Below are 26,232 nucleotides of genomic sequence, written 5' to 3'. Positions count from 1 at the left end.
GAAAAAATTTGACTATGAAATATTGACTCTTGTTACTAAAATCTCAAAAATTCACAATTTCTTAGAGTAATGTAACAATGTAAATGAATAGCCAGAACTCAGTAACCTTAAATGGGCCCTGCCAAACTTGTGGGACCCACATGATCTTAGGAGGACCCACGTGACCTAAGTAGGATGCACATAACTCAAGTAAGATCAATATAGTCAAATAAATGTAATATATAAACATAATTAGTTAAGGATTCAAAGTCCCGTAATTACATAGGAACGATCTTTTAATAACAAGAAAATTACCAATTACATCTAATCACTTTCAACCATAGAAAAAAGTAAAGGAAAGTTGCCTTACCTTTGGCTGAAAAGTCTTCAATCGCCCCGTCCACCCAAAGATGCTTAAGAAGAAAAATACAAGGTCCTATTCCAACTCATCAATTTTAGGGATTCCTAAATAAAGTAATCCAAGTTCTTTATTCAAAAGAACCCATGAATGAAGACAATGTGCAACATATGGGCCAACTCCACTTGAGCTTACCCCTAGCAACTTGCAGACCAGACTTCGAAAATATCCAAAATTTTGATAATTGAAGCCTTATGCCCGACCCATAAGGCCATGAGGGTGTGGATAATGAGTCTACATGAGATTTAGGGGTTAAAGATTCAATAAGGATGAGTCACCTCTTTGAGTGACATCATAAATACCTCTTTTTAGACACCTATCCATAGGAAAAAGTATCTTTGGCCAAAAAACATGGAATAAAAGCCATGTGATCCCAAAATTATGTCCCTAAGGGTCAAAGCCACGAGCTAGATGGAGCCAAAGGGTTACCTTTTGATTATTTTATCAAAGGAGACAAGTGGGAGCATCCTAGTCAAGGATGAGGCTCCATTCACACCTCCTTTCAAGACTAAAGAGGCACCTTTGAAATCCTATATAAAGAGGGAATTGTAGAGGGTTGAAAGGAAGGTAATGGAGCTTAAGGATACTCTAGAGGAACGAGAGCTCACAAGTTAGAGAGTTCTTGATCATTTGCTAACAACAACCCAACCTAGAAGGGACGCCTTTCTTCTCCAAGTAGCCTCCTTCACCACAACCATTCCCTACTACCAACCTTCTTTCCTTGATCTACTTTTCCTTTCCTTAGCCTTAGTTAGCAATAATTATTCTCTTAGTTTTAATCTCAATCTATCTTCTCCAAACAACTCGTTTGAAGGCGTAGCGTAAGGAACAAGTTGCTTACCTTTCTTCTTCAACAAGCTTACTCTTCTATGATACTGGTTTGTCAAAGAATTGAAGAAGGAGATTGAATTTGATTGAGTTTAAGGTAAGTCATCTCCTCTCTTTTTTCCCCTTAAAATTAGGAATTGCTTGAATTACTTATATTTATTAAGTTATCATTGTGTTTTAAGAGATACAATGAATAACGCACTTCGCAATCTACCCATTAGGGAAGGAGAAACATATGAACCCCAACCTGTGACAGCTATCTATATAACACTTGGGCACAAAGTGTTATTACAACAAAACATTGTGAGACACACTTTGGGGTTGATCGCCTTAACAGAGATTCTAAGATCTCCAATCCCCTTTATTTTCCCAATGCTTGATTATGATTATGAACGAACATGGGATGTTTACAAACATTGATGTCAAAGGAGAATGTTAACACCCCATTGAGATTATTGTATATTATTTTTACAAGGTTATGATTTGTATATTGAAGTACAAGAATGTTGTCTTTTTTTCTATGTCTTAAGTGTATAAGGAAAGCTCACTTTTTTTAACGCTTCCATATCACTTTGAAAAAGATTATTCAAGGGGAGTAATTCCAACAAAGCTCTTAGAATCATCTTTATCTTCTTCAAACTTATAAGGTATGTCATTTTATCTTGACTTGATAATGCTAATGGAAGCTAGGAATCATTTTCATATTGTTAGGAATGAAACTTACATCTTAGTGTTAACCAGAAGTAAGAATGCTCGTAAAGTAGAAAAAAAAGCAAAAGTGAAAGAAAAGGGATATAATAAGTCTATATTCTTATGAGTGATATAAAAGACAAGTTTAGTATGCGTTTAATTGTCTTTCAGTAACCTTAATTGTAAAACATGTATATCCTTAGATGGGGGAATCAAGAGCACAACAATTCATGTTTTGATTTTATCACTTGTCTTTGCACAAAATCCCATTTGTAGCTCTAGGGTCATTTGAGGGGAGAGGCCCATTTGGGTCAGTGCCTATGACTAGATGGAAAAACTTCATAAGATTGGCCAAATCTTTAAGTGTCCAACCGGGGATCGATACTCGCGAAACCATGACATAAAAAAGACATATTGGAGAGGTCACAGATCATGGGGCTGCCCCAGTACGGTTACTAACGCTCCTATTGGGGGATAGTATTATTGGGGTACTATGACCACAAGAGATTTAATGTTTTATTTGCAGGATATTGGCTATAGGTGAGTCTGCGCATATGTCTTGAATGACCCTGTGAATAGGCAGGAGTCCATATGTATATATATTCAAACACCAACTATTGGTGGGAATTCATTTGGGATAATGAAAGATTTTTTTTTGAATTGTTTGGAGAATGATAAGTGTGGGAGATTAGGCATTACTTGATTCCCTACTCACATTGAGTAACATCTAAGGGTTAATAAAAGAATGTAATCTATGTGAAAGTCTCCCTAAACAAGAGGGATTTAATGGGAATAATAAATAAATATTAGAAAGAATCAAACCTAAGAGACAATGATGGGATCAACCGGATGATCATGTTGACAAGTTATCACAATTGCCTTAGTGTTTGTCATTGATTGTTAATATTTAGTACTACTTGTCAGTCATGATTAGCAAATGGATCGGTGGGTGGGAGGACTCCAGGAGGCACGATGGATGGCTGTGTGAATCTTTATTGATTCTTTTTGTCAAACCCAAAGAAAATCTACAGGAACAATTTAACACTAAGAGGGAATTCTATTAAACGTTGTTCTATCTTAGGATTTGTAGAAGTAAGTCCACATCTTAGGGGACCATTCCATGGTTGTGCCCATGGAAGTCTTGGAAAAAAACATGGAATCTTTGAACCAACGATGTAGGGGTTATGGAGATATAAGAAGATCTTTGATCAAGATCGTCCGGTATTTCCCACAACTAGATGACTGATATTAAGTGACCCTCGTAGAGTGATGTTGTGATGGGAAGAGTACATAAGAGTTATTAGTAAGGATGAACCTAAGGAATGGGAGTCCCAGGTACCTTACAAGTGGTATCAAAGTGTACGATTGAGAACTCTTGGACAAGATACGGATATAAACAATTACCCTTCCTATGTAGAAAAGTTAGAATGGAGAAGTATGCTAAGAATGTGAGTTGGCTAGAATGGGTGGAGTCACCTGTTTAATGGAAATGATTGGCCAAGTGATTTGAAATGGCTAGCGTTATGCTAGAATGGTTGGGTTTTATGAAACTTGACGGTTAGTCCTTTTATGAGACTTCTCCATTGCTATACTAAACTACTTGGATGTAGAGAAAGATATGTACATCAGGCATTGTAATTGCTTGGGATGAGTAAAGATGATAAAGCTATATTGCTATCGCTTATGTGTCTAGTGGGAATAATAATAATAATAATAATTTTTAAAAATAAAAATAAAAATCCAAAGATGTTGATTTCAAAACTCTTTTAATTGATCACATTTCAGATGGCTTTACAAGAAGCGTTCGAGATTGCGATGAACCATCTAGACAAAAGCTGGTCCCAACATTCACCTCTTGCTATACATAGACTTGAAAAGATCTTATTCCCGAATAAGTTTGAGATAAAGGTAAATTTGTGGGTTACCAAATGTGGCCATACACGCGTAACAGCTTGGGGACATTCAATCTACATTCATACTCAATCATTCATAAACAATAAAAGAGTATATTCAATCTTCATTACAACAGTTCAATATATACATGGCATGGCAGAGTGCTTCCAGCTAGCACCCCTGAATGATATACTATCAAACAATAAAACCAGTATCATCCATATTCCTTGTTGAGCCTCAAGCAGAGAGTGGAGAGCTCTCCTCTATGCAGCAGGGTCTGCACTAGCTCCAATAGTTGAATCCTCCTGGACTTTCGGTGCCACTGATGTGTCCAATCCAAAAGCCTCTAAGTAAAGGGCCAAAACCTAAGGAGTATCTGCCAAGTCCTCCTCCTCCGTCCATTTGGCATCAAGAGCAGCATAGTTCTTGAATTTTGCCAAATATATACAAATCTGTCACTCCTTTACTTTCCTATACCATATCCTCTGGCACATGTCTCAAGAAAATTCACATAAGATGTAAATTCTCCATTTATCCATAACTGTAATAATCAATATCAAGTATCTGAGTTAGAATCTCAAAAAGTCCTTGATATGCATACCGGGCTCTTCCTTCCAAATCATGCTTTCTCACATCTGAGAAGCATCCAATCATTATTTTGAGACTTCAACAAAGTCTCTTGTATCCTGCCAAGATCCCTCATCGAGTGATCTGCCACATAAAATCTTCCTTTCTTGAAGAGTCATTTCTTCACAAAAAAATCAATCTTGCAGAAATCCTCTGCTTCTTATTCTTAGCCCTTTCTCTGAGCTATATCTATATCTTGGACCGTTTGCAATATTCTTGTAACTAAGCTTAATAATAATGTAATATAGAGAATTGATGAAGAAGAAACTAGCAGTTTCATTTATGGGTCATAGCTCTTCGAATGGACCATACTACCCTTCTGGATCACTTAGCACGGTACTTTGGATGGCCAATCTTACCTCTTTCTTTAAAAAAAAAAACCTTACCCTAGCCTTTGGAACTTGAGAAACACCCAATCATCTTCCTTGAAGGTGAGAGGCCTTCTGTACTTGTTTGCAGCAGCCTTTTATCTTTGCTGTGCCATAGAGATAGCTTCCTTAATCTTTGAAAGATTCTTTTAGAACTATGCTATACTCATCCTTGGTCAAGATCTTTCCATGTGCCTTAGGTAGCATTGGACTTTTAGATCTGCCCTCTTCATCTCAAAGGGTACTTTCCCTGTAAGAGTATGTACATTGTTAATGTACATCGGTAAGTACGTTTCCCATAGAATATGTACATTGTTAATGTACATCGGTAAGTACTTTTCCCATTGAGAGCATTGATCTACCTTAGTGACCTAAGTCTTGCGTAGATCTAGAATCATAAGATTGCTATTTCACTTTGGCCATCCGTTTGTGAATGATAAGCTCAAGAGAACTTTAGCCTTGTTCTTAGATTCTCATATAGACCCTTCTAGAATTACTGGTCATTTTAGGATCTCTTATTCGACACTATTATGGACATTGGCAATCCATAATACTTAAAGTCTTATGAAATAAAGTGAGTAGCCATTTGATGTGCCTTAATAGTCTTTTTCATAGGTTTAATAGTGAGCTTGCTTGTTAAGCCTGTCTACTATTGTCTCATATCTCCATATTCCCATGGAAAGACTTGGGCACTCCAAAGCTAAAATACGTGGATATGCTCTCCCATGGTGCATATTTGGGATAGGCAAAGGCACACTACACATTTGGATACATACTCGTGTATGTCCACTTTTATGGTAGTCCAATAAAAATACGTCTTGATCCCCTTAAGCATAGCTTGAATGCCTCTATGCCTTGCATATGGACGAGCATAAGCTTCATATAGCTCTTTCTCTCATAAAGAGTGAGTAATGCATAGGTGTCAACCATAGAGAAGATAATCATCCTTGAGAGTGCATGGTTCCTCTTTCTTCTCTAGTGCAAGGGCCGACATTACTACCTTGAAATCGGGATCCGTAACACAGTCATTTATCATCTTGGATAAATCATTGTGACTAGCAATTGAGACTGCATTTGCTCTTGGTCTACATGAGAGAGCATTGGCTTTTTGCTTGTTCTTGCCTACTATGTGAGCTATTGAAAATGAAATTGCTAAAGAAATTAGCCCACCTCATTTGTTTGTCGGCAGGTAGCTTCCTTTGCATCGTATAGTACTTCAAGTTTTAATGGTCCATTCCAAGGATGAAAGTAGTCCTCAAGAGGTAATGCTTCCTTGTATCCAATGCATGAAGTACATGTAGAAGCTTCTTGTAGTATATCCCCAGATTCTGCTCATTGTCATTGAGTCATTGAGTCTCATATGCTATGGCATGCCCTTCTTGAAGCAAAACAGCTTTAAGGCATTCATCATAAACATCTCAATGGACTTCAAATGGATTTGAGAGGTCCAATAAGTTGAGCACGGGTTGGGATATAAGCTTATCTTTGCTTCTCTAAAGCACTTTGCTCATTAGCAATCCCTAGTTACTTAACACCTTTCTTGGTCAAGTTGTGGAATGGACCTGCTACTTGGGAGCACTTATCTAGGAAGCCTCTATAGTATGCACACATAATTATTAAGCTTCTTAGCCTGTGTAGATTCTTTGGCCAACCTTGTATTATCTCTACCTTTGATGGAATCCTGATGCCACCTTGAGAGATAATGTGGCCGAGATAGTATATCTCCTTAAGAAAGAACTCACTTTTGCTTTGGGTTATGCAAAGTTGGTTCTCTCTTAGAGCTTGAGAAACATCCTATGGATGTTGCTTATGCTCTCCTATAGTCTAGAGCTTCCTCGAATGAGCTCTATCATGTGATCATCATTCCTTGTTATTGGAGAGAGTTCTCCAAGAATGCCATTTATGAACACCTTTGATAGTGACTTAGGAAGTGAGAGGTCTCTTCTTCCTTTTGGTAGTTGTTAGACTGTGTTAGAGAGAGACACCTTTATTAACATCAGACTCTTTTACAAAATCATGTATGAAAAAAAATGACACTTTTCATTATTTAGTTGTAAGATAAAGTAGCTACAATATGAGATGGGGTATCCAAAATGTTAAGATCTAACAGATGTCTTTGCCTCTATAGGCGAAAGAGACTTTCCTCTCTGGGAACTTCATAGAAGCACCTAGGCGGTCAAACCATGGTACTCCAAGTATAACATCTTCATGCTTGAGTGGGGGGATGAAAAAGTCATCTTTATCAACATAGCTTTGTACATGAAGCCTTAGCTTCCCAAATAAGGGAGTGGCCGAGACTTTATGTCCTTTGAAAGCGGCATCGGCGGGTATATCTTGCCCCATCTCAAAGTCATGAATGCCTAGCTTTGTAGCTAGCTCATGCGAGATAAAGTTGTGAGTGGATCCTGGATCAAACAGAATAAGGGCATCTTGATCTCGTACATTTCCCCGTGCATGTGATAATGGGACTCCTTTGTTGACTTCATCCTCTTTTGGAGCTTGTATCATGGCGGCTCTAGGATGTCATTACGCTTATTCCGCTTTAGACAAGAGCGGGAAACATTCCCTTTCTCTCCGCACTTGTTTTCCTTTTGGAATGCTTCAAGTTCTTTGAGAGAGAGATTTTGGCGTCCTTTAAAGTCTCCTTTGTCCTGAGCTCTTTGGTTATTGCCGTTCGCCTTCGTAGGTTGATGCATAAAAGTGTTCTTATCTCTTTGCTCATGTCTCTCCTTGGATTCCATGTGCTTGAAAGGTCTTCGTGCCCCTTGATGAAAATTGAGACGTGCAACAATCATTGAGTGCTGTATTACCTCAGAAATGCTTCTAGGCCGTTGAGAGTTGACATATTCGGCCATCTCTTCTTGGAGTCCAGCACAAAATTGTTGCTTTTGTTCTACAAACTCCACCTTTTGAAAGACAGAAGCTTTGAGGTTAAGCTCCCCAAATTTGTCCACATACCTTTGCATGTATCATTTGCTTGTAGCTTTAGGCTTCGCCACTCTGTAAGCACTTTGTCCTTTGCATCGCTTGCAAGGAACTGCTTCATAGTAGCAGTTCGGAGAGTCTTCCATGTCTTTGGAGCCTCACCATTAGCACATAGACTAGCCCACCATTGACGGGCTGATTTTTGAAAGTGCATAGATGGAGGATTCAATGAACCCTTCATCTCCAAGGGCTTCATCAAATTATTGTATGAAGCCCAACACTTTATCTGTGGCACCGAATGTACCGTCGTAGGTCTGGAAAGAGATGCTCTCTCTGCCTTCCTTGAATTTCTTCAATTTGCGAGACCTCTTCCATGCGGCATGAGATCTTCGATGGTTCCTCCCCTTAGATTTCTTGACATCATTCTCATCAGATGAGAGAGAAGAAGGTGAAGATAGAGAAGAGGGTGCACTCTTTCTCGCCTTTTTGTTCGCATCCTTCTTGCTCTTCTCCTTGGACCGACAAGGAGACGGATTTCGAGAGGCTCTCTTTCTCTTTGGAGGAGAGGGAGAGCGTGGAGGCCGTCGTCTTCTTCCTTTGTGGCTAGGCTCTTTGCCTCTTGTAGAAATCTTCCTTGGAGGTTTCTTAGGCCCTTCCCCCTCATAGAGAGGTAGAGAAATACCCTGAGCACAAAGTCGTTGATTGAGTTTGGCTTGTAGAGCATGGTTCTCATTATCTTGTTGTAACATAGCAACAAGAGAGTTAACAAGCATGGAGGTATGCTGACTAGTGCGTTGGTGTGTAATTTTCTCTACGTTCATTGTTCTTTCTTGGTTATCTCCTGCCATTTAATTACTCGAGGATTTTCTTAGTGCTTTGGTATCCTCAAACCTTTGGTTGCTACCGTTCTTGCTAAAGGAAGATAATCTCTTAAGAAACCACACCCGTGGTTTAGAGATTGATGATTGCAAAGAATAGAGGAGAGAGTCCAATAGTGCCAAGATTGAGAAGAGTACTTTCGACTTCTTGTAGCTATATAATGGTAAAGCCAAAGGCAAAACTTGGAAGACTCCATAACTACTGCTCAAGCTTCGTAAGTACAGCTTCCAACCCGGGATGATAGATCTCCCTTCCACTTACTCTATTGCAATTATCAAGTCCAACCTTTCACGGAAATCTTAAGGATCTCTCTTCTTCAAAAAGAAAAGAAGAACCTAGAGCTCTGATACCAATGTAACAGAATTGGACTAACTAACAGATAACTTAGCAAAATAGATTGATCATGTAATCATCTTGGGCAATAATTGGTAGCAAATTGATCATTTGATTGAATTAAATATCATGAAAGAGAAATAACCAAAAGATGAACAATAGAGACACTGACACAGGTAGAGGACCGGATTACTAGAGCCGGTCCCCCCTCCAAAGGCTTTTGTATTATTGATTTCTCTACACGAGAGACTTGAATAATACAATCTTTGATGTTCTTGATACCTTTTAGGATCTACGAAGATGGAAACTTCATAATTTTCTTACATGCTTTGCTAATCTACTATAAGCAGTAAATTGTCAAAACCCTCAATCCCAAGGCCTCAAACACCATGAAAGGTGATGAGAGCTAGCGGGGAGTGAGGGAAGATGTAGTAGCAACATAAATTATACCGGAAAGACATAATTCTTCACCATATCTCATATATTCTTGTAATTAAGCTTAATAATAATGTATTATAGAGAATTGATGAAGGAGAAGCTAGCAGTTTTAATGGTAACCTTCGGACAAGCTTGGAGTTGCATCCATATTTGCATCCAAAGCAAGCAGATTCCGTTCCAAGCTCTTCTTTGCCACAGAATGGGAGAGCTTGACTGAGAATGAATCACTCTTAGGAAGAAGAAGAAGAAGAAGAAGAAGAAGCACATAAGCTTTCCATGAAAGAATCTAGCTTGCCTCTACTACTTTGCTCAGAGCTAGAGGCAACAGCTTTAGATTCTGGCTAAGAGAAACTGTATGGGAGCTTCCGGGAGAGCTCTTGGCTGTAAAAACCTACAAAAACCAGCAAAAGAGAGAGGGAGAGAGGTTGATTTTGCTCTATGGAGGAAGAAGAGGGTAAATGCAGCATATGGTATCCTCATATAGCCTTGTGGGGCCATCCCATGGCTACCCTTGTGCCTGGGATGGATGGTGGAGATGTAACTAAGTTTGTAGAGAGAGATAGAAAAGGCTGATATCAGCATGGATGAGAGAGATAAGCAGCCCATGAGTTTTCTTGAGAGAGAGAGAGAGAGAGAGAGAGAGAGAGAGAGAGAGAGAGAGAGAGAGAGAGAGATTGCATGCACCGTGTGTGTGCCAGCTTTTAGGCTTAAAGCAGGGCCTTTGGCTTAAAACACGGAAAGTGGACCTTCTGAAGCTTGGAGATCAAGGAAGAGAAATACATGGGTATGGAAATAGGGCTGAGGAGAGATAAAGAGAGAATCTAGTGTGAACGTGGCTATTGGACCAATTCGCAATTCGCCAAAACTGGCCCTTTTGGCCCAAAGGCCTGGTGCTTGGTCTAGAACATTAGAAAATTATTTTGTAATGTTAGAACGAGGATAAAAACCCTCCTTAAAAAACCTTGGACCCTTCTTCCTTAGTTCTTAGCCCCCTTCCCACGGGGTCAGCCGTATCAACTCCGAACCTACAAAAACTCAAAAATTACATATGGCAGCTAGGAACCTTGTTTCTTTTCCTTCTTTTTGGAGGTCTTTAATGAAGTGAACCCAAAGTTCTTTTGACTGCATTATTCATTGTTCTTTTACTGGATTTTTCCGTTTGGGCCTGGCCATTTTTGCCCCATTTCGTAAGAGAGATTCGGGACAGAGCCAAAAAACACATTTTTGAGTCTCCAAACTTGTTCCCGGTATTTTTTTCACATTAAATGATCAGTTTAATGGAGAAAAATCATTTGGGTAAAACTTAAATTTAAATAATTTAGTATTTAAATCATTTAATAAATAATTTAAATATAAAAATATTTAAGAAAATTACAAAAATTAAATTTTTTGTGACAAGATGCATGGCAAGAATCTGAACGAGTACATCGAGACAAAGGTGCATCCAATTTCTTGTCATGCAAAGTATGCACCAACCATTTTGGCATATTTCTAGCTTGCTCATTCTCAACCCTTTCCTCATCAAGTGCATCATGTACATCTGCATCAGTGTGATAGGCTAATTTGTAACATTTTCTGAAACCCCCATAGGCTATATCCGTGCCGCATTGAATTCACATTTGAACTTCTACCACTAAAAAGAGGCAACAAAGTGTCATAAATGTCCTATGAGCTCACATTACTATCCCTTGTACATGACAACAAAGACTGAACAAAATCCTCCACAAACACAACATCCCGTGAAACCAAAATACTCTTTGTTTGTGGATGATACAACTTCTAGCCTTGCTTTCAACACTATAACCAACAAAAAAGCATTTTACAACCTTATCATCCAATTTTTTGCGCTGTGTTTGTGGCACCAAAGCATATGCCAAACAACCAAAAACACGCATGTGCTCAATAGATGGCTTTCTATCATGCCATGCTTCATAAAGAGTCATGGATTGCAAAGCCTTTGTAGGACACCAGTTTAGTACATAAGTGGCACACATGATAGCCTCAAGCCAAAACAAGTGTGGTAAAGCTTGACTTTTGACCATACATCATGCACGCCATTTCAGTAAGTGACCTGTTTTTCCTCTCAGCAACACCATTTTGGTGAGGTGTATACAACAGGGGATGGATATGGAGCGAGATTTTTCCACCTTGAAACGAGCTTTGCATGTACAAGAGCTCGCTTTGTCAAATTGTATTGAAGCTTGAGCGAGCTTTTTAGAGAAGTGTGGGTTGTGTATTTCACATGAGAGGGTGTACATTCTTCATTAAAGAGTTGTATGGCATTATCTTCAACTCAAAAGCTCATCTACAACGCTACCTTCAAGCTGTTGCGAGCCGCTTTGACCCATTTTGGACAGTCAATCCAGGTTTGATTGGTCCAAGACTTGAGAGAGAGTATGTATGGCATCTTGGTATGCTTGTTGTTAAGTTTCATGCAATTCAGATAGTCGAACCCCTCTTCAACTCAAAAACTTAGCTACAGTGCTACCTTTCAGCCGGTGCGTATCGATTCAACCTAGCATATATACAATGAAGAGTATGGATCATTATTTTTAGCCACTTGTAAATGAACTAAAATAGTTATGGTTAAACATCCCTCTAGCATCCATGTGGAAGTTAAGAGCAAAAACGTTGACAAGCAAAAGATATTAGAGCCATTCTTATGTGGACCATCCACAATTTCCTTGGCTACGGTGAGTGATCCAAGCTTGTCAGGCTAGTGGTTACCACACATGCATATGTTGTGGGCCGTTGCTAAATTCTCATTCTCATACCAAGGCCATTCATGTCACCTTCCACCAGACCATGAATTATGTTAACAGTACATTGCACGTCAACCTTCACATATACAAAAATACTTTTGTAATTTAAATTACAAAAATATGACATTCAAAGATAAGTCAAAAGTGTCCTTCCATTACAAATATCCCATAAGTACAAAACAATTTAAGGATCTATCAAAAGGGTGGTTAGGTTGTGACTATCCATTACAAAACTTCTCATAAGTACAAAACACTTCAAGGATCTGTCAAAAGGGTGGTAAGGTTGTGATTATACAAAGTACAATATTTGAATGGTGTCAAGGTAAGTAGTTGTTACTACACCTACCTACATTGTGGGCCTTTGCTAAATTCTCATTCTCATACCAAGTCCATGCATGTCACCTTCCACCAGACCATGAATTATGTTAACGGTACATTGCACGCCAGCCTTCACATATACAAAAACACTTTTGTAATTTAAACTATAAAAATATGACAATTTCTAAAGTGTCTTTTCTATACAAATATCCCATAAGTACAAAAACAATTTAAGGATATGTCAAAATGGTGGTCACGTTGTGACTATCCATTACAAAACTTCCCATAAGTACAATTAAATTCAAGGATATGTCAAAAGGGTGGTAAGGTTGTGGTTAGACAAAGTACAATATAAAAAGGGTGGTAAGGTCACTAGTTGTTACCACACCTGCCTACATTGTGGGCCTTTGCTAAATTCTCATTCTCATACCGAGTCCACGCATGTCGCCTTCCACCAGACCATGAATTATGTTAACAATACATTGCACGTCAACCTTCACATAAAAAAAAATACTTTTGTAATAAAATATAAGAGTCAAAGATAGGTCAAAAGTGTCTTTCCATTACAAAACTTCCCATAAGTAAAAAACAATTTAAGGATCTATCAAAAGGGTGGTCAGGTCGTGCCTATCCATTACAAAACTTCCCATAAGCACAAAACAATTCAAGGATCCGTCAAGAGGGTGGTCAAGTTGTGGCTCTCCATTACAAAACTTCCCATAAGTACAAACCAATTGAAGGATCTATCAAAAGGGCGGTAAGGTTATGATTAGACAAAGTACAATATGATTAGACAAAGTACAATATTTGAAGGAATTACATAAGAGTGAAGTTCATTGTTGTGTGCGCACCAATGATGTGTTGCATGGTTGTGGAATTTGCTGGAGGTGCAGAGGCTGGGTGGAGGATCACACAACAATTATTGTCAGTAAGACTCCGTGGCATAGTGATGCTGGAAGGGTTTCAAGAAGCCTACTGTTCGGGGTGTGGAAAAAAGGCCTGAGGAATACTGAGGCGGATATTTGTCGCCTGATTGATGACACATGGTTCGTGTCGAGGAGGAGCAGTGGCTGCCTTCCTTAGATGGATCACCATTGCGAGGTGAGGACAATTGGTCTGAACACAAAGTCAAATACATTGTAATTAATTATGCAAGCGATCTTTTATATCGTGAAAAATGTGAGCAGGTGGTTTTGAGCGCGGAAACGACTTGCTGTGGCAAATACTAGACCAGTATACAAACCGTAATGATGAATATGGAGCTGATAATGGCGTTCTAGCATTGTTAGGAAGCTACATGGGGAGACATGTAGTCGTACTAGAAAGAGATAATGAGTTCTTGCAGCAATTGTTGAGTATTTTTGAAGCGCAGACAACTCGGCTCAAGAATAGAAAGACAATTATTGTGGAAGAGGTAGCAGTGGAAGAATCGGCAGAGTGATAGGAGTCTTTGTATTCGCGTTTGCAACCATGAGCATCAAAAGAATGTTCAACATGTAACCATGAGCAATACAGCTGAAAATTGAGCTTATGACCCTCTTTGATGTAATCTCAAAGTCGTCGTATGTAACCATAATACAATTGAAAATTGAGATTATGACCCCTCTTTGATGTAATCTGAAAGTCTCAACATGTAACCATGAGCAATACAATTGAAAATTGAACTTATGAGACCACTCTTTGATGTAATTACAAAGTCTCTATGACAATGACAGTTTAACTATGATTTAACTATGAAACACCTAGTGAGGGTCTCCAAGAAGATAGCATGATTAGACTTTTTGAAAATGTTGCCAAAATACAAACAGGATGTTGTCGAAAAGTGCAGAAATTGACTTACATGAAATTGATTGTGGACATAGTTTGTTTATTTCATGCTAAGTCAGCACTTGTTCTTTTTTTAATTTTTGTGCCTGGAACCTCATGCGAGAGTCAAAGAAATGGCAATGCTTGGACTTTTTTGAATTCCGCCGTCAAAATACACACATGATGTTGCGATAGGCCGAAATAGTTCGCACCAGCCTGAACCAGCGCTACGATTTAATAAGTCGGGTTAAAAAAGGAGGTTGTATTCCTGATCCGAATCATATGAAACTTGACAAGAAGCTTGGACACATGCTATACATACCAAATCTCAAGTCTTAGAGCATTCGGATTCCGATCGATGGTCCGCAATGGACCGAACCAGTCCGCAGCAGCCTCAACCTAGCGCTGCGATTCAGTAAGTTGGGTCGAAGGAGGAGGTTCGGCGATCTGAATCGCATGAAACTCGACAACAAGCATGGACACATGCTATACATACTGATTCTCAAGTCTTGGAGCATTCAGACTCCGATTGACGGTCCACAATGGGCCGAACCAGTCCGCAGCAGCGTGAACCTAGCACTGCGATTGAGTAAGTTGAGTCGGAGGAGGAGCTTCGACAATCGGAATCACATGAAACTTGACAAGAAGCATAGAAACATGCTATACATACAAAGTCTCAAGTCTTGGAGCATTCGGACTCCGATTGATGGTCCGCAATGGGCCGAACCAGTCCGCAGTAGCCTGAACCTAGCGCTGCGATTGAGTAAGTTGGGTCGGAGGAGGAGGTTCGACGATCATAATCGCATGAAACTTGACAAGAAGCATGGACACATGCTATACATACTAAATCTCAAGTCTTGGAGCATTCAGACTCCGATTGATGGTCCGCAATTGACCGAACTAGTCTGCAGTAGCCTAAACCTAGCGCTGTGATTCAATAAGTTGGGTTAGAGGAGGAGGTTCGACGATCGGAATCGCATGAAACTTGACAAGAAGCATGGACACATGCTATACATACTAAATTTCAAGTTTTGGAGCATTCAAACTCCGATTGGCGGTCCGCAATGTGCAGAACCAGTCCGCAGCAGCCTTAACCTATCGTTGCGATTCAGTAAATTAGGTCGGAGGAGGAGGTTCGGCGATCCGAATTGCATGAAACTTGACAAGAAGCATGGACACATGCTATACATACTAAATCTCAACTCTTGTAGCATTCGGACTTCGATTGACAGTCCGCAATGGGCAGAACCAGTCTGCAGCAGCCTGAACCTAGCGTTGCGATTGAGTAAGTTGGGTCAGAGGAGGAGGTTCGACGATCGGAATCCCATGAAACTTGACAAGAAGCATGGAAATGCTATATATACCAAGTCTCAAGTCTTGGAGCATTCGAACTATGATTGACGGTCCGCAATGGGCCGAACCAGTCTGCAACAGCCTTAACCTAGCGCTGCCTATGAGTAAGTTGGGTCGGAGGAGGAGGTTCGGTGATCCGAATCTCATGAAACTTGACAAGAAGCATGGACACATGCTATACATACTAAGTCTCAAGTCTTGGAGCATTCGTTGTCCGATTGGCGGTCCGTAATGGACCGAATCAGCCCGCAGCAGCCTGAATCTAGCGCTGCGATTGAGTAAGTTGGGTCGGAGGAGGAGGTTCGACGATCGGAATCGCATGAAACTTGACAAGAAGCATTGATACATGCTATACATACTAAATCTCAAGTCTTAGAGCATTCGACTCTGATTGGCGGTCCGCAATGGACCGAATTAGTCCGCAGCAGCCTAAACCTAGCACTGCGATTCGGTAGGTTGGGTTGGAGGAGGAGGTTCGGCAATCTAAATCGCATGAAACTAGAAAGAAGCATGGGCACATGCTATACATACTAAATCTCAAGTCTTGGAGCATTCGGACTGTGATTGGCGGTCCGCAATGGACCGAATCAGTCCGTAGCAGCCTAAACCTAGCGCTGCGATTCAGTAGGTTGGGTCGGAGGAGGAGGTTCGGCAATCCAAATCGCATGAAATTGAACAAGAAGCATGGACACATTCTATACATACTAAGTCTCAGGTCTTGGAGCATTCGGACTTTGATTGGCGGTCCGCAATGGACCGAATCAGTCCACAGCAGCCTGAACCTAGCGCTACGATTGAGTAGGTTGGGTTGGAGGAGGAGGTTCGGCAATCTGAATCGCATGAAACTGGACAAGAAGCATGGGCACATGCTATACATACTAAATCTCAAGTCTTGGAGCATTCGGACTCTGATTGGCGGTTCGCAATGGACCGAATCAGTCCGCAGCAGCCTGAACCTAGCGCTGCGATTCAGTAGGTTGGGTTGGAGGAGGAGATTTGGCAATCTGAATCGCATGAAACTGGACAAGAAGCATGGACACATGATATACATACTAAATCTCAAGTCTTGGAGCATTCCGACTGTGATTGGCGGTCCGCATTGGACCGAATCAGTCCGCAGCAGCCTGAACCTAGCGCTGCAATTCAGTAGGTTTGGTCGGAGGAGGAGGTTCGGCAATCCGAATCGCGTGAAATTGGACAAGAAGCATGGACACATGCTATACATACTAAGTCTCAAATCTTGGAGCATTCAGTGTCCGATTGGCGGTCTTACAATGGACTGAATCAGTCCGCAGCAGCCTGAACCTAGCGTTGCGATTGAGTAAATTGGGTCGGAGGAGGAGGTTCGGTGATCCGTCGCATGAAACTTGACAAGAAGCATGAAAAGGTGCTATGTGCTATACATACTCTATCAAAGAAAAGCTCCCTTCAATGCCTCTAAAATGCTTGGAGCGAGCTACTTCATCCAAGAAAAGCTACCTTCAATGCCTTGTAAATGCTTGGAGCGAGCTAATCGCTCATCAAACTCGCTCCAAACCCACACTCCATATAGCACTATACATTGGTGTTTTATCCCACAAGTAGCTAGAAATGCATTAAATTCATGAGACATATACTCCCCCCCTCGATCAAAATGGAGGGTATCATAGTGGTTTTCATTTTCCTGTTGGATGTTTGGTCAACATAGTTCCTTGGATCATGATTGGTCAGCTCTGGGCCAAGAATTGCGATTGATAGGGCTCTTGGCGTGCCTGCTGCTTCTTTGGAGAGCCCAGTTGCATCGGTAGAGCTGCTAGGGAGCACGGCCGGTTTTCATTTTCCTGTTGGATATTTGGTCAACATAGTTCCTTGGATCGCGATTGGTCAGCTCTGGGCCAAGAATCGCGATTGCTTGATTATGCCTTTTTTTTTTTTGCCAAGGACTGCGAACCACCGAGAAGACATTTATCTCTAAGCCAAGTGTCTAATCTCTTTTTGTGTGGGCGTGGTAATTCGGAGTCAATTCGTGCCAGCAAGGGAGCGATCCATCATGACGGATCAAGATTTGTGGTGGATTCAAAAAATTTGTTTATCCGCTAAGTGGGAGGGAGGGAATGGGTCCAAAACTGAAGGTTTGTCCCGTCCGTTCATCTGCTGCCACGATGGAAGGGAGAGCCAAAGAGGAGTCAGCGGTTGGGATGGAGGTGGAGGGTCTGTAGTAAGGCCGTGCAGGACCACACAACAATGTTGAGATGATTACGACTGGCGACCAATCCGCCACAAAGACTTTGGAGTTTGAAATCACGTCCCTCGGCAAAGGTGAAACCCAAGGGGCCATTAAAATAGGGGATGGTTGGAAAGGTGCTGCTACCTCTCATGGAAAAAAGGTGCAATGTTTGCCGGCATCCTGCAGAAGTAAAAAGAGAAGAGACTCATGGATAGAGAGTTGGGCTTTTGCCAATCCTTGAATTTAGCTGAATTGGAAGTGGTTATGGAGCAGCTGCGTGCTCAGAAAGAGAAGTTGAAAAAGGCAGAGGCTTGTCCAAGCACGATGAGGCTTAAAGGCCTATCATTCACTGAGGTTGTACAAGGTAACAAGGGGTATCATCAAGGAAATGGGAACATGAAACACAACTATGAGCCGTTACGGATGCAGAAAGAGATGTTGGAAACTAACCACACAAAGGGAAAAAGGAAATCTAGGGAGAAAAAGAACTTGTGTTGAAGACGAAAGTGACCCTAAACTAGAGGACAAAATGGTAGGTAGACTGTATGGCGAATTAACGAAGACACTTCCCCAACAAGTTACGATTCAAGACACAGTGACAGCGAGGATCCCCCCTGCAATTATCAAGAAACAACTGGCAGAGCAAATGAGATTAACGCTAGTTTTTGGCTTCTTGAGGAAGATTCTTGGGGAGGATCCCTAACAGTGCAGTGGATACAAAGTTATCAGGTTCTCAGCCAGTCAGGGGTGATAGATTCTACCTCCTATCTGAACAAGGGTTCTTCTCAATTAGATTCAAGGATGGTGTTGAAAATTCTTGAGAAGGGTCCCTTGGTGTTTAACATAACCTTAGTGCGCGTCCTGCCATGGGAGCCACTTTTTGACTCGAGTGAATCTCTGCAAGGGAACCATCTTGTTTGGGTTTAATTTGTTGGGCTTTTTTCGTGGATGTGGGATAGTTTAAGAGACCTAGCAAAAAACTTGGGAACTCCAATATTTGTCCCAAATAAAAGCAGGCCGGGGAGAGCTTCAAATTGGATTTGTATTGGCTAAGATATTAACACCACCCCGCCAAAGCAGATGGCGGTGGATGTGGGAGCAGGGGTGAAAATTATTCCACTATACTTTGGCACTTACTTTGGGGCATACTTCACATGTAATAAGTTCGGCCACTTTGCCAGAGACTGCCCCATGAAGAATAAAGAGGAACACTCTTCAGGGGAAGTTCAGGTTCAAGTTCAAGATGGCCCAACACAGGTGTTTGAAAACAAAGAACTAGGAGAAGAATCTGGTTTCCACACAATTAGAAGGGAGAGAGTCAGACGCATAGAACATACAACATCAAAGAAAGGACCAACATCATAAGGGGATGAGCAGAGAAGAAAGTGTAGCAACGTCCCAAAAAGCCCTACAACCGACCAACAAAAAAAGGGTTTGGACTTGATAACTTTTTCTGCTAAGCCATCCACTGTATTTGCTGTTGCGTCAGGCTTGGGACAGATATATCTCGGTAACTCAAGGGCTGAGAAAAATCAAAGTGGAAGGCATCGTGTAACAAATGGGTTCTTGCGGACATCGAGTCCTTGGGGCTGTGGAGCAGCTCCCCAGGGTTTTCATACAATAGTCTGCAGTACGCCAACATAGAATCTAGGCTTGACAGGTGCTACTACTCCCATCAAGATGTCTAGCTACTAGCATGAGCAGAGGTCTGCATGGAGACGTCTAAAAGCTTATCTGACCAATTGCCTGTCAATCAAACTTAGATATGCCAAAGAGGAAGAATGCCAACCAACAGGTAAAAATAAGAACCTGATCTCGGGTCAACATCTTTTAGCTAGCCCCCTTTTCAGGTCAATTGTCTTAAGCTCTCTCACAAAATTTGACAAAGATGTTTCGGAAGAAACACCACATGCCTGGAAGCAGCTGGCCAGAGGTGTCCAAACCGCAATTAAAAGGGTAGGACCAAGGGCGAAAAGGCTCGTGAAACTAGAATCTTGGTAGCAGAAAAAGAAGTGGAAGAGCTAACCAAAGTGAAGCAGGAAGGGTCTTTCTCAGAGATAAAGCAATCTAGGTGGTTGACAGCCAAGTCAGAGGTAGCAGAACTCTAGTTAGAGGAGATTAAAAAAGCAACACTTCACTCAAGAGAGCTCTTCCTCAAGCCGGAACCTGGTAACCAGGCCCATTTCTTTAGATCCTTAAAAGTTAAAAGGAGGGATGTTATAACCTCAATCTCAGATGATAGGGGGAAGGTACTTCAGGATCCGGATGACATGGCCAAGCTCATGCTCACACATCTTGGTCAGATAATCGGGCTCCCGGAAGGTCGCTCCCATGAGGTTGAAGAGTCAAGGAAGGAGCGTCTTAGCACAGTTCAAAGAACTGCTACAAAACCGAAAGCGCTTCTATTGGAATTGTCAATCTCTAAAGAGGAATGCCTTTCTGTGCTAAATGCCATGGGGAAGGGAAAATCCCCTAGATGGGATGGGCTAACTGCAGAGTTTTTCAAGGAGTTCTGGGAGAATCTCAAGTCACCTATCACTAAGGTGGCCAATAAGGCTTTCTACAAGGGGGAGCTAGATGCTGACATTAAAAAAGGCCTCATCAAACCCATTCCTAAGCTAGCTTGCTGCACTCAGCATAAGCACTGGCGCCCGATCTCCATGATGACAGTCGCTTATAAAATCAGTGCTAAGGTTATTACATTGAGATTGTCACCTATTTAGGATAGGGTGATTACCCCACACCAACATGGCTTTATCAAAGGAAGATCTATATTTGACAATATTTTGTCTGCCATGGTCGATATTGACTATGCTCGTCATACCAACCAAGAATGTATTCTTCTTCAACTGGACTTGGATAAAGCCTACAATAGGATCGAGTGGAGCTTTATCGAGCAGGTTATGCAATGCTTGGGGTTTGGCCCAAGGGTGTGTCCTATGGTGCCAACGCTAGGAGAACATAGCTATTCAGAGCTGCTATTCAATGGCAGGATAATGGATTCCTTTGAAGTGAAGAGGTCTATAAGACAAGGCTTCCATTGGCTCCCCTTCCTTTCACAATTGGCTCCCACCCTTTGGTCACGGCCCTTGAGGCCAGTGCTAAAAACGGTGAGACCCAAGGTCTGTCATTACCAAGGGGAAAACAAGTCCTGGCCAAGCATTTCGCTGACGACTCGCTGTTACTCCTTAAAGCCAATTCTGACATTCTCAGAAAGGCACTACAGATTGTCTAGTAGTTTGCCACGGCTCCAGGTTCAAATTGTAACATTGATAAATCCAGATTGATTTCCCTTTCGGAAGGTGACTCCTTCAACCCCTCCTGTTGGTGTTGGTCAGGAGAGTGTGTTACCAAAGGCACGGTGTTTCACCACCTACAGATGTCACTTGGGGTCAATATTTCTGAAAAACAAAGGCTGCAGTGGGTCTTGGAGGAAATCAACGTAAAAGTGAAAAAGTGGAAACCGGTGCTACTTCCGTTTCATGGATAGATCTTCTCGATTTTCTTGCCATCATAACTGCTAGCATCTTTGGTCTTTATGAGCACTTGCTTCAGAGCTTGACACAACCTCCATATGAAGTCGTCTATAGTAAGATTGCTTTTCCCTCATATATGACAGAGTTCCTATCTGACCAGACTGTCCATATGTATATCAGCGTGACAGTATGCCACGGAATGATATCCTCTCCTCTGTATTCCCCCAAAAGGACCTCTTTTCAATGGATATAGCTCTTCTTGCAGCAATTTGACACTTGAAAAAGGAGGCCTTTATTTTGCCTGAAGGAGACAAAAAAATGAGCAAGAGATTCAGTGTTAGTAATTTTTTATATGAGGTGTAGCAAGACGATGATGCTATTACAAGTGGCAATGCTGAGGGAAAATCATAATTCTATACGTACATAAATCCATTTGTATATCTTTCAAGGATGAAATATAATTTTGCTAGTTCTTTGCTAGTTCTTTGACACTATGTTGGTAACCTAACAGGACATAAAAGTGTCCTTTCAGAGTTTTGAAAAAACCTCCAAAACCATAGTAGATCCACTCATTTTGTAAAATCCTCTCATGAGGTTATAGTTCAAGGCCTATTACACATGGAAAAAATAAGAAACTTGTAAAATTTCTTTTGGTCACACCAAGCCTCCAAAATTGATGGACCAGTACATTTTCATCAAAACAGTCATTTCTTACGTTTTGTTGCTTAAAAATAAGATTAGGGATTTTTGTAGGACTTGAGATAAATTCCCTAGTTAACTTCAATGGGTTGGTGATAAGAACATATGATTGCTTCTCACTCACTATTTTTTGTTTTCCCAAAAAAAAAAGGTACAAAAAAGTTGAATTTTTACCATTCTCCAAACCTATCATCAAAGTTTCTATAGCCACGCTCAATACAAATAATATATGCATGTTTTCTTAGTTCCGTATTGTCCTTTAGGTTCATAAGGAGCCATGGAGCATGTCAAAAGAATAATACATCTCTTACCAAGGGGAATCTTGGGGACAAAGAGGAAGTGCTAAATACAGCAAACATGAAAAAAATGGGTTCAACATTATGAATTGTAGAATCCCATAGAAACTATTCAATATCTAGCCAAATTTTGATCCTTATGACTAGATATGGTTACTACCTACAAAATGCATGTACTTGTCACAAGAAACTAACAATATTGAAAAAGCTATACTTGATATACTAGAATGTTTCGTTTTCTTCTATAATTGAAAAAATCAACCATCGTTGTCTACTATGCAAAATAGGGTATTAGGTGCCCCAAAACTCAAGGAATATTAGCTTTATGTTACAATATGCGACATAGAAAATCAAAACTGCATTTGGATATCATAAAAGCCACCAAAAAAATCATAGAAGAGCTAAAATTGGCTAAAAAACAAGATTTGACAATTTTCGTAATTTGGTCATAACTTACAACTTTAACATTTATTTCTCCCTAAAAGCATCAGGACATGTTCAGGACTACTAAAGATAGTTCTCTAGCATTATAGACCTCACAAACATGAATTCTAGAGTGGTATAGTTGCAAAAAGTTAAAAAAAGCCAAAAACAGGACCCGTTTTTTCACACAGTTTAGGTTGTGAAATGTTGTGCAAGGACAAGGTTAAAGATGGAATTGATATTCCAAAAAAAAATCGAGTTTTTTTCAGCTCATGAGACAACTTTCTAGATAGATAGCACCTCAAAATCCATTTTGAAACTCTTGACAAAATTCAAGGAAAACGGTCACTTAACAGGACATAAAAGTGTCCCATTACCAACCTAGTGTTAAAAATATACTCTAATTGTTGTTATCTCAAGAGGGCTTTCTCCCTTTCACTCTACTCTCAAGCGGCATTTATCAATCAAAGAGGGAGCTTAAGACGAGACACATTTTTCGCAGATAGCGCAATAGAATCAAACATGTGAGTTTCCAAAATCCTATAAACACTACAAGAGAAGGCTTTGCAAAATAGTTAGCCACAAAAACATTCCGCCTTTGTGGAGTAGCTGAGGCCAATTGACCACTTTGACCATCCTGATCTCAAAGCACCCAACATACTCCACCAAGCCCTGCTCCTAGAGAGGGACCCTGGTGACCCCAATGATCTTTTAATTATTTTATTCAGAAAATGGTATATTGAATAAAAAAGGAGAGATTACAACATCATTTCCCCTTGGGAAGGGAAGGGGAACCCACAAGACTTGACATTAATCTATGCCGGAATATGTAGACAAAAAATACTTTATGCGAGAAATTCTATGAGCATTATATAAAGATTCCATAATGCTCCAAGTTTTGAGACTTGTCGTCCACGTTTTGAAATAGTTGCTCATAAATTTTAATTTTTTTGCCATACTCATAATTGTGAGTGGTATTTTGTATTAGCTCAACAAAGAATGTACAATGGGTCCCAAGCACCGCTTGTGCCTTGGGAGAACATTTTTACGTCAAGAAGGTATTTTAAATTTATCGATCACTAGACTTAAGCACAACAAATGGAGAATACCCCCCTGGGCCTTTCTTCTAGGGCACAGAATGGTAGATCAGTACATTCATCAACAACACTAAGCACTCTTGACAATGGTAATCGCTGCCTTCCAATCATCTGATTGGATACAAGATCTGATTACAAGGAATGTTTGCAGACTATCATGGACAATGTCTTCAAAAAGAGCCACTACTGGCTTGTTCTCAAATACTCTTATGTTCCTTGCCTTCCAACCCTGCCTCAGGAAGAACAATATGGTGATTTGTGTGGTGGTTAGAAGAGTTGTGCATAGGTTTGAGTTGTTCCCCAAAATGAAGTTGTTCTTTGAAAGGTTGACATTGCAAGTTATCTAAATCCACTTACATAGCTTCGCGAGGAGTCCCCTCATAGCAGGACACTCAATGAAAAGGTGACAGGGGCCCTCAAATGCAGCTCTGCAACCAGAGCAAGTATCCACACCAATCCTCCTAACCACCACTTTGTCCCTGTTGGGATGGCCCCCAATAGCACCTTCCACAGGAACATAGCATCCAGAAAACGTCAGAAATGGGTTTCATAAGTTTCTATCAATAGGGGGTAAAGTAAGAAACGCGGGTTTTTTTCAAATAAGGTTTTTTTTCCAAATTTTACTAGGGGAGAGGTTTCCTAACCTCTACTTATTATGGAAAGGCCAATTGGACAGAATCAATTGAGCATGGTTAGGGATATCGGCAGTACAATGAGCAATCCTTGGTCCACGAAGATGCAAAAAGTGAGCTTTCAAGCGTGACACACTCCCTTTGTAAGTGTTGTTGCAATGTTTGCACCTCCATATCTTCGTGCCACCACAACCCCAATTCTTGCTTTCATCTTCAACAATCTCCACCTTTTCCCAACCATCAAATTTTTTATGGCCCATCTGTGTAGCACCTGTGACCTTGTCACTTACAAGGCTCTTGTGTACTACGTAGCACCTGTGCTCACAAGAGCTCTGAGCTCTGAGCCCTCAGCTCACAAGAGTCAAGACACAAGCTTGTCACTTGAAGGCTTGCCGCTTGATTCACAAGACACAAACTTGTCACTTGAACGCTTGAGATGCCCCCAGGGAACGGAAGAAGAGAGAACAAGCCCTAGAAAGAAAGAAAGAAGAAGAAGAAGAAGAATAAGAAGGATGGGGGGCCCCAAACCAAGAAGGGGGGAGAGAGAAAAAAAAAAAAAAACCTGCCATGTTTTTTTATAGTCAGAAACGTTTTTGAAGTTTCTTTTGATTAGAATTGCGTTTCTTGGCAGCTATGCACAGGAATCACTATGAGAGGTCCTTTGAAGTCCCATAGGTTCGCCAAACACCTTTACCATTTTTAGCGATCCTGCCCACTCTGAATTGAGCATCAACTTGTTGTGCACTTGCTTTGGTCTGAGGTACATTGAAGAATCTCTCTTTTGGCCAGTGCCAAGCCTTCCAATGTATTAAAGCCTCTCCAACTGGCCCTTGGAAAGTCTTCATTGTTTCAAGAATTGTACTTACCAAAACTTGTTCATATAGAGTAAGATTATATTGATCCACCAAGGAATCAATGTCCTTACAACATAGATTTCTTGGGTCCCACAACAGTTCTATTTTTGAGAGGCCTTTAATGTTGACCCTTCTCGCTATTTCCCTCCAAAAGCCATTCAACAAGCACACCCCTATATTAGACAACCAAGGGGACCATTGGGAGATTGAATTCTTGAAGTATCTATGACACTCTCCCCATTCCAAGGTGTGAGCGGCTTTACAACACTTACGTATTAGCTCACCCGTGTCTTCCCCAATCTTCAAAACGGCCCAGCCAACTGCCATCAGCTTGTTATGTACTAACATCTCTATCCTGCGCCCTTTCGAGAGATGAGATTTCCCTTGTCAATCATCTCCCAAACCATAATGGCCCAATCTTGTCTTTTCATCACCAACATAATGACCATCTTGGCACATCTTGGCTCGGAATGTATCTTAGGGTCGAGTACCCCCAAGCCTCCCTACTCTTTTGGCCTCGCCACCCAATCCCATTTTCGTCGTTGCCAGGACATTGAGTCTCTTGTGTTCTTTTTTCAAAGGAATCTTTTGATGGCAGCATTATCTCTTTCCAATGACATTTGGCCATTCTTAACAATGGTGCGATGAGTGAGAAGTAGGGTAGCATGAAAGAGTTTATTACCTTAGTTCTACTATGGAAGGGAAGTAACACCAACTGCCACCTCTGTAACTTATTGTTCAGTTTGTCCAGTATCCATTGCAGCTTTTGGTTGTCTGTCACTTCAACTCAAAGAGGGATTCCCAGGTGCTGAAACATAGTTCTTTTTGTGATGACCTCCTCAGACCAGTAGGAAGGGTCAACTGAGTTGCCCTTAAAAAGAAAGATTAGCCTAGATTTCAGTTCCTCATAAATATTAAAGAGGCCTCCAATG

The 26,232-nt window shown here is 40.9% G+C and overlaps 1 protein-coding gene across 3 annotated transcripts; it reads left to right on the top strand.

Annotated features, from left to right (window-relative positions):
• Positions 1 to 975: 975 nt before the first annotated feature.
• LOC147425896 (uncharacterized) lies at positions 976 to 14,134 on the top strand. 3 transcript variants are annotated; one of them, XM_086498466.1, is made up of 4 exons: positions 976 to 1,322; positions 1,807 to 1,872; positions 13,352 to 13,559; positions 13,646 to 14,134. In XM_086498466.1, exons 3-4 carry the CDS (start codon positions 13,502 to 13,504, stop codon positions 13,897 to 13,899), a joined length of 312 nt encoding a protein of 103 aa, XP_086354592.1. In that variant the 5' UTR covers positions 976 to 1,322; positions 1,807 to 1,872; positions 13,352 to 13,501; the 3' UTR covers positions 13,900 to 14,134. The 3 variants fall into 3 exon arrangements, with proteins under 3 accessions (XP_086354592.1, XP_086354590.1, XP_086354591.1); XM_086498464.1 differs by lacking the exon at positions 1,807 to 1,872; XM_086498465.1 differs by lacking the exon at positions 1,807 to 1,872 and having other exon boundaries at positions 13,346 to 13,559.
• The last annotated feature ends 12,098 nt before the right edge of the window (positions 14,135 to 26,232 follow it).

Source organism: Adiantum capillus-veneris, chromosome 24 (genome assembly GCF_014529385.1).
Source record: "Adiantum capillus-veneris isolate H3 chromosome 24, ASM1452938v2, whole genome shotgun sequence".
NCBI classification, from domain to species: domain Eukaryota; kingdom Viridiplantae; phylum Streptophyta; class Polypodiopsida; order Polypodiales; family Pteridaceae; genus Adiantum; species Adiantum capillus-veneris.
The sequence above is the reverse complement of the archived record's forward strand: the minus strand, read 5'-3'. Positions and strand labels throughout refer to the sequence as shown.

What these genes read in the sequence shown, in the direction of transcription:
- LOC147425896 (XM_086498464.1), top strand. Translation starts at nt 13,502, where the DNA reads ATGGTTCGTGTCGAGGAGGAGCAGTGGCTGCCTTCCTTAGATGGATCA. An exon ending in AGATGGATCACCATTGCGAG is followed by an intron (nt 13,560 to 13,645) that starts GTGAGGACAATT and finishes AAATGTGAGCAG; the next exon opens with GTGGTTTTGAGCGCGGAAAC.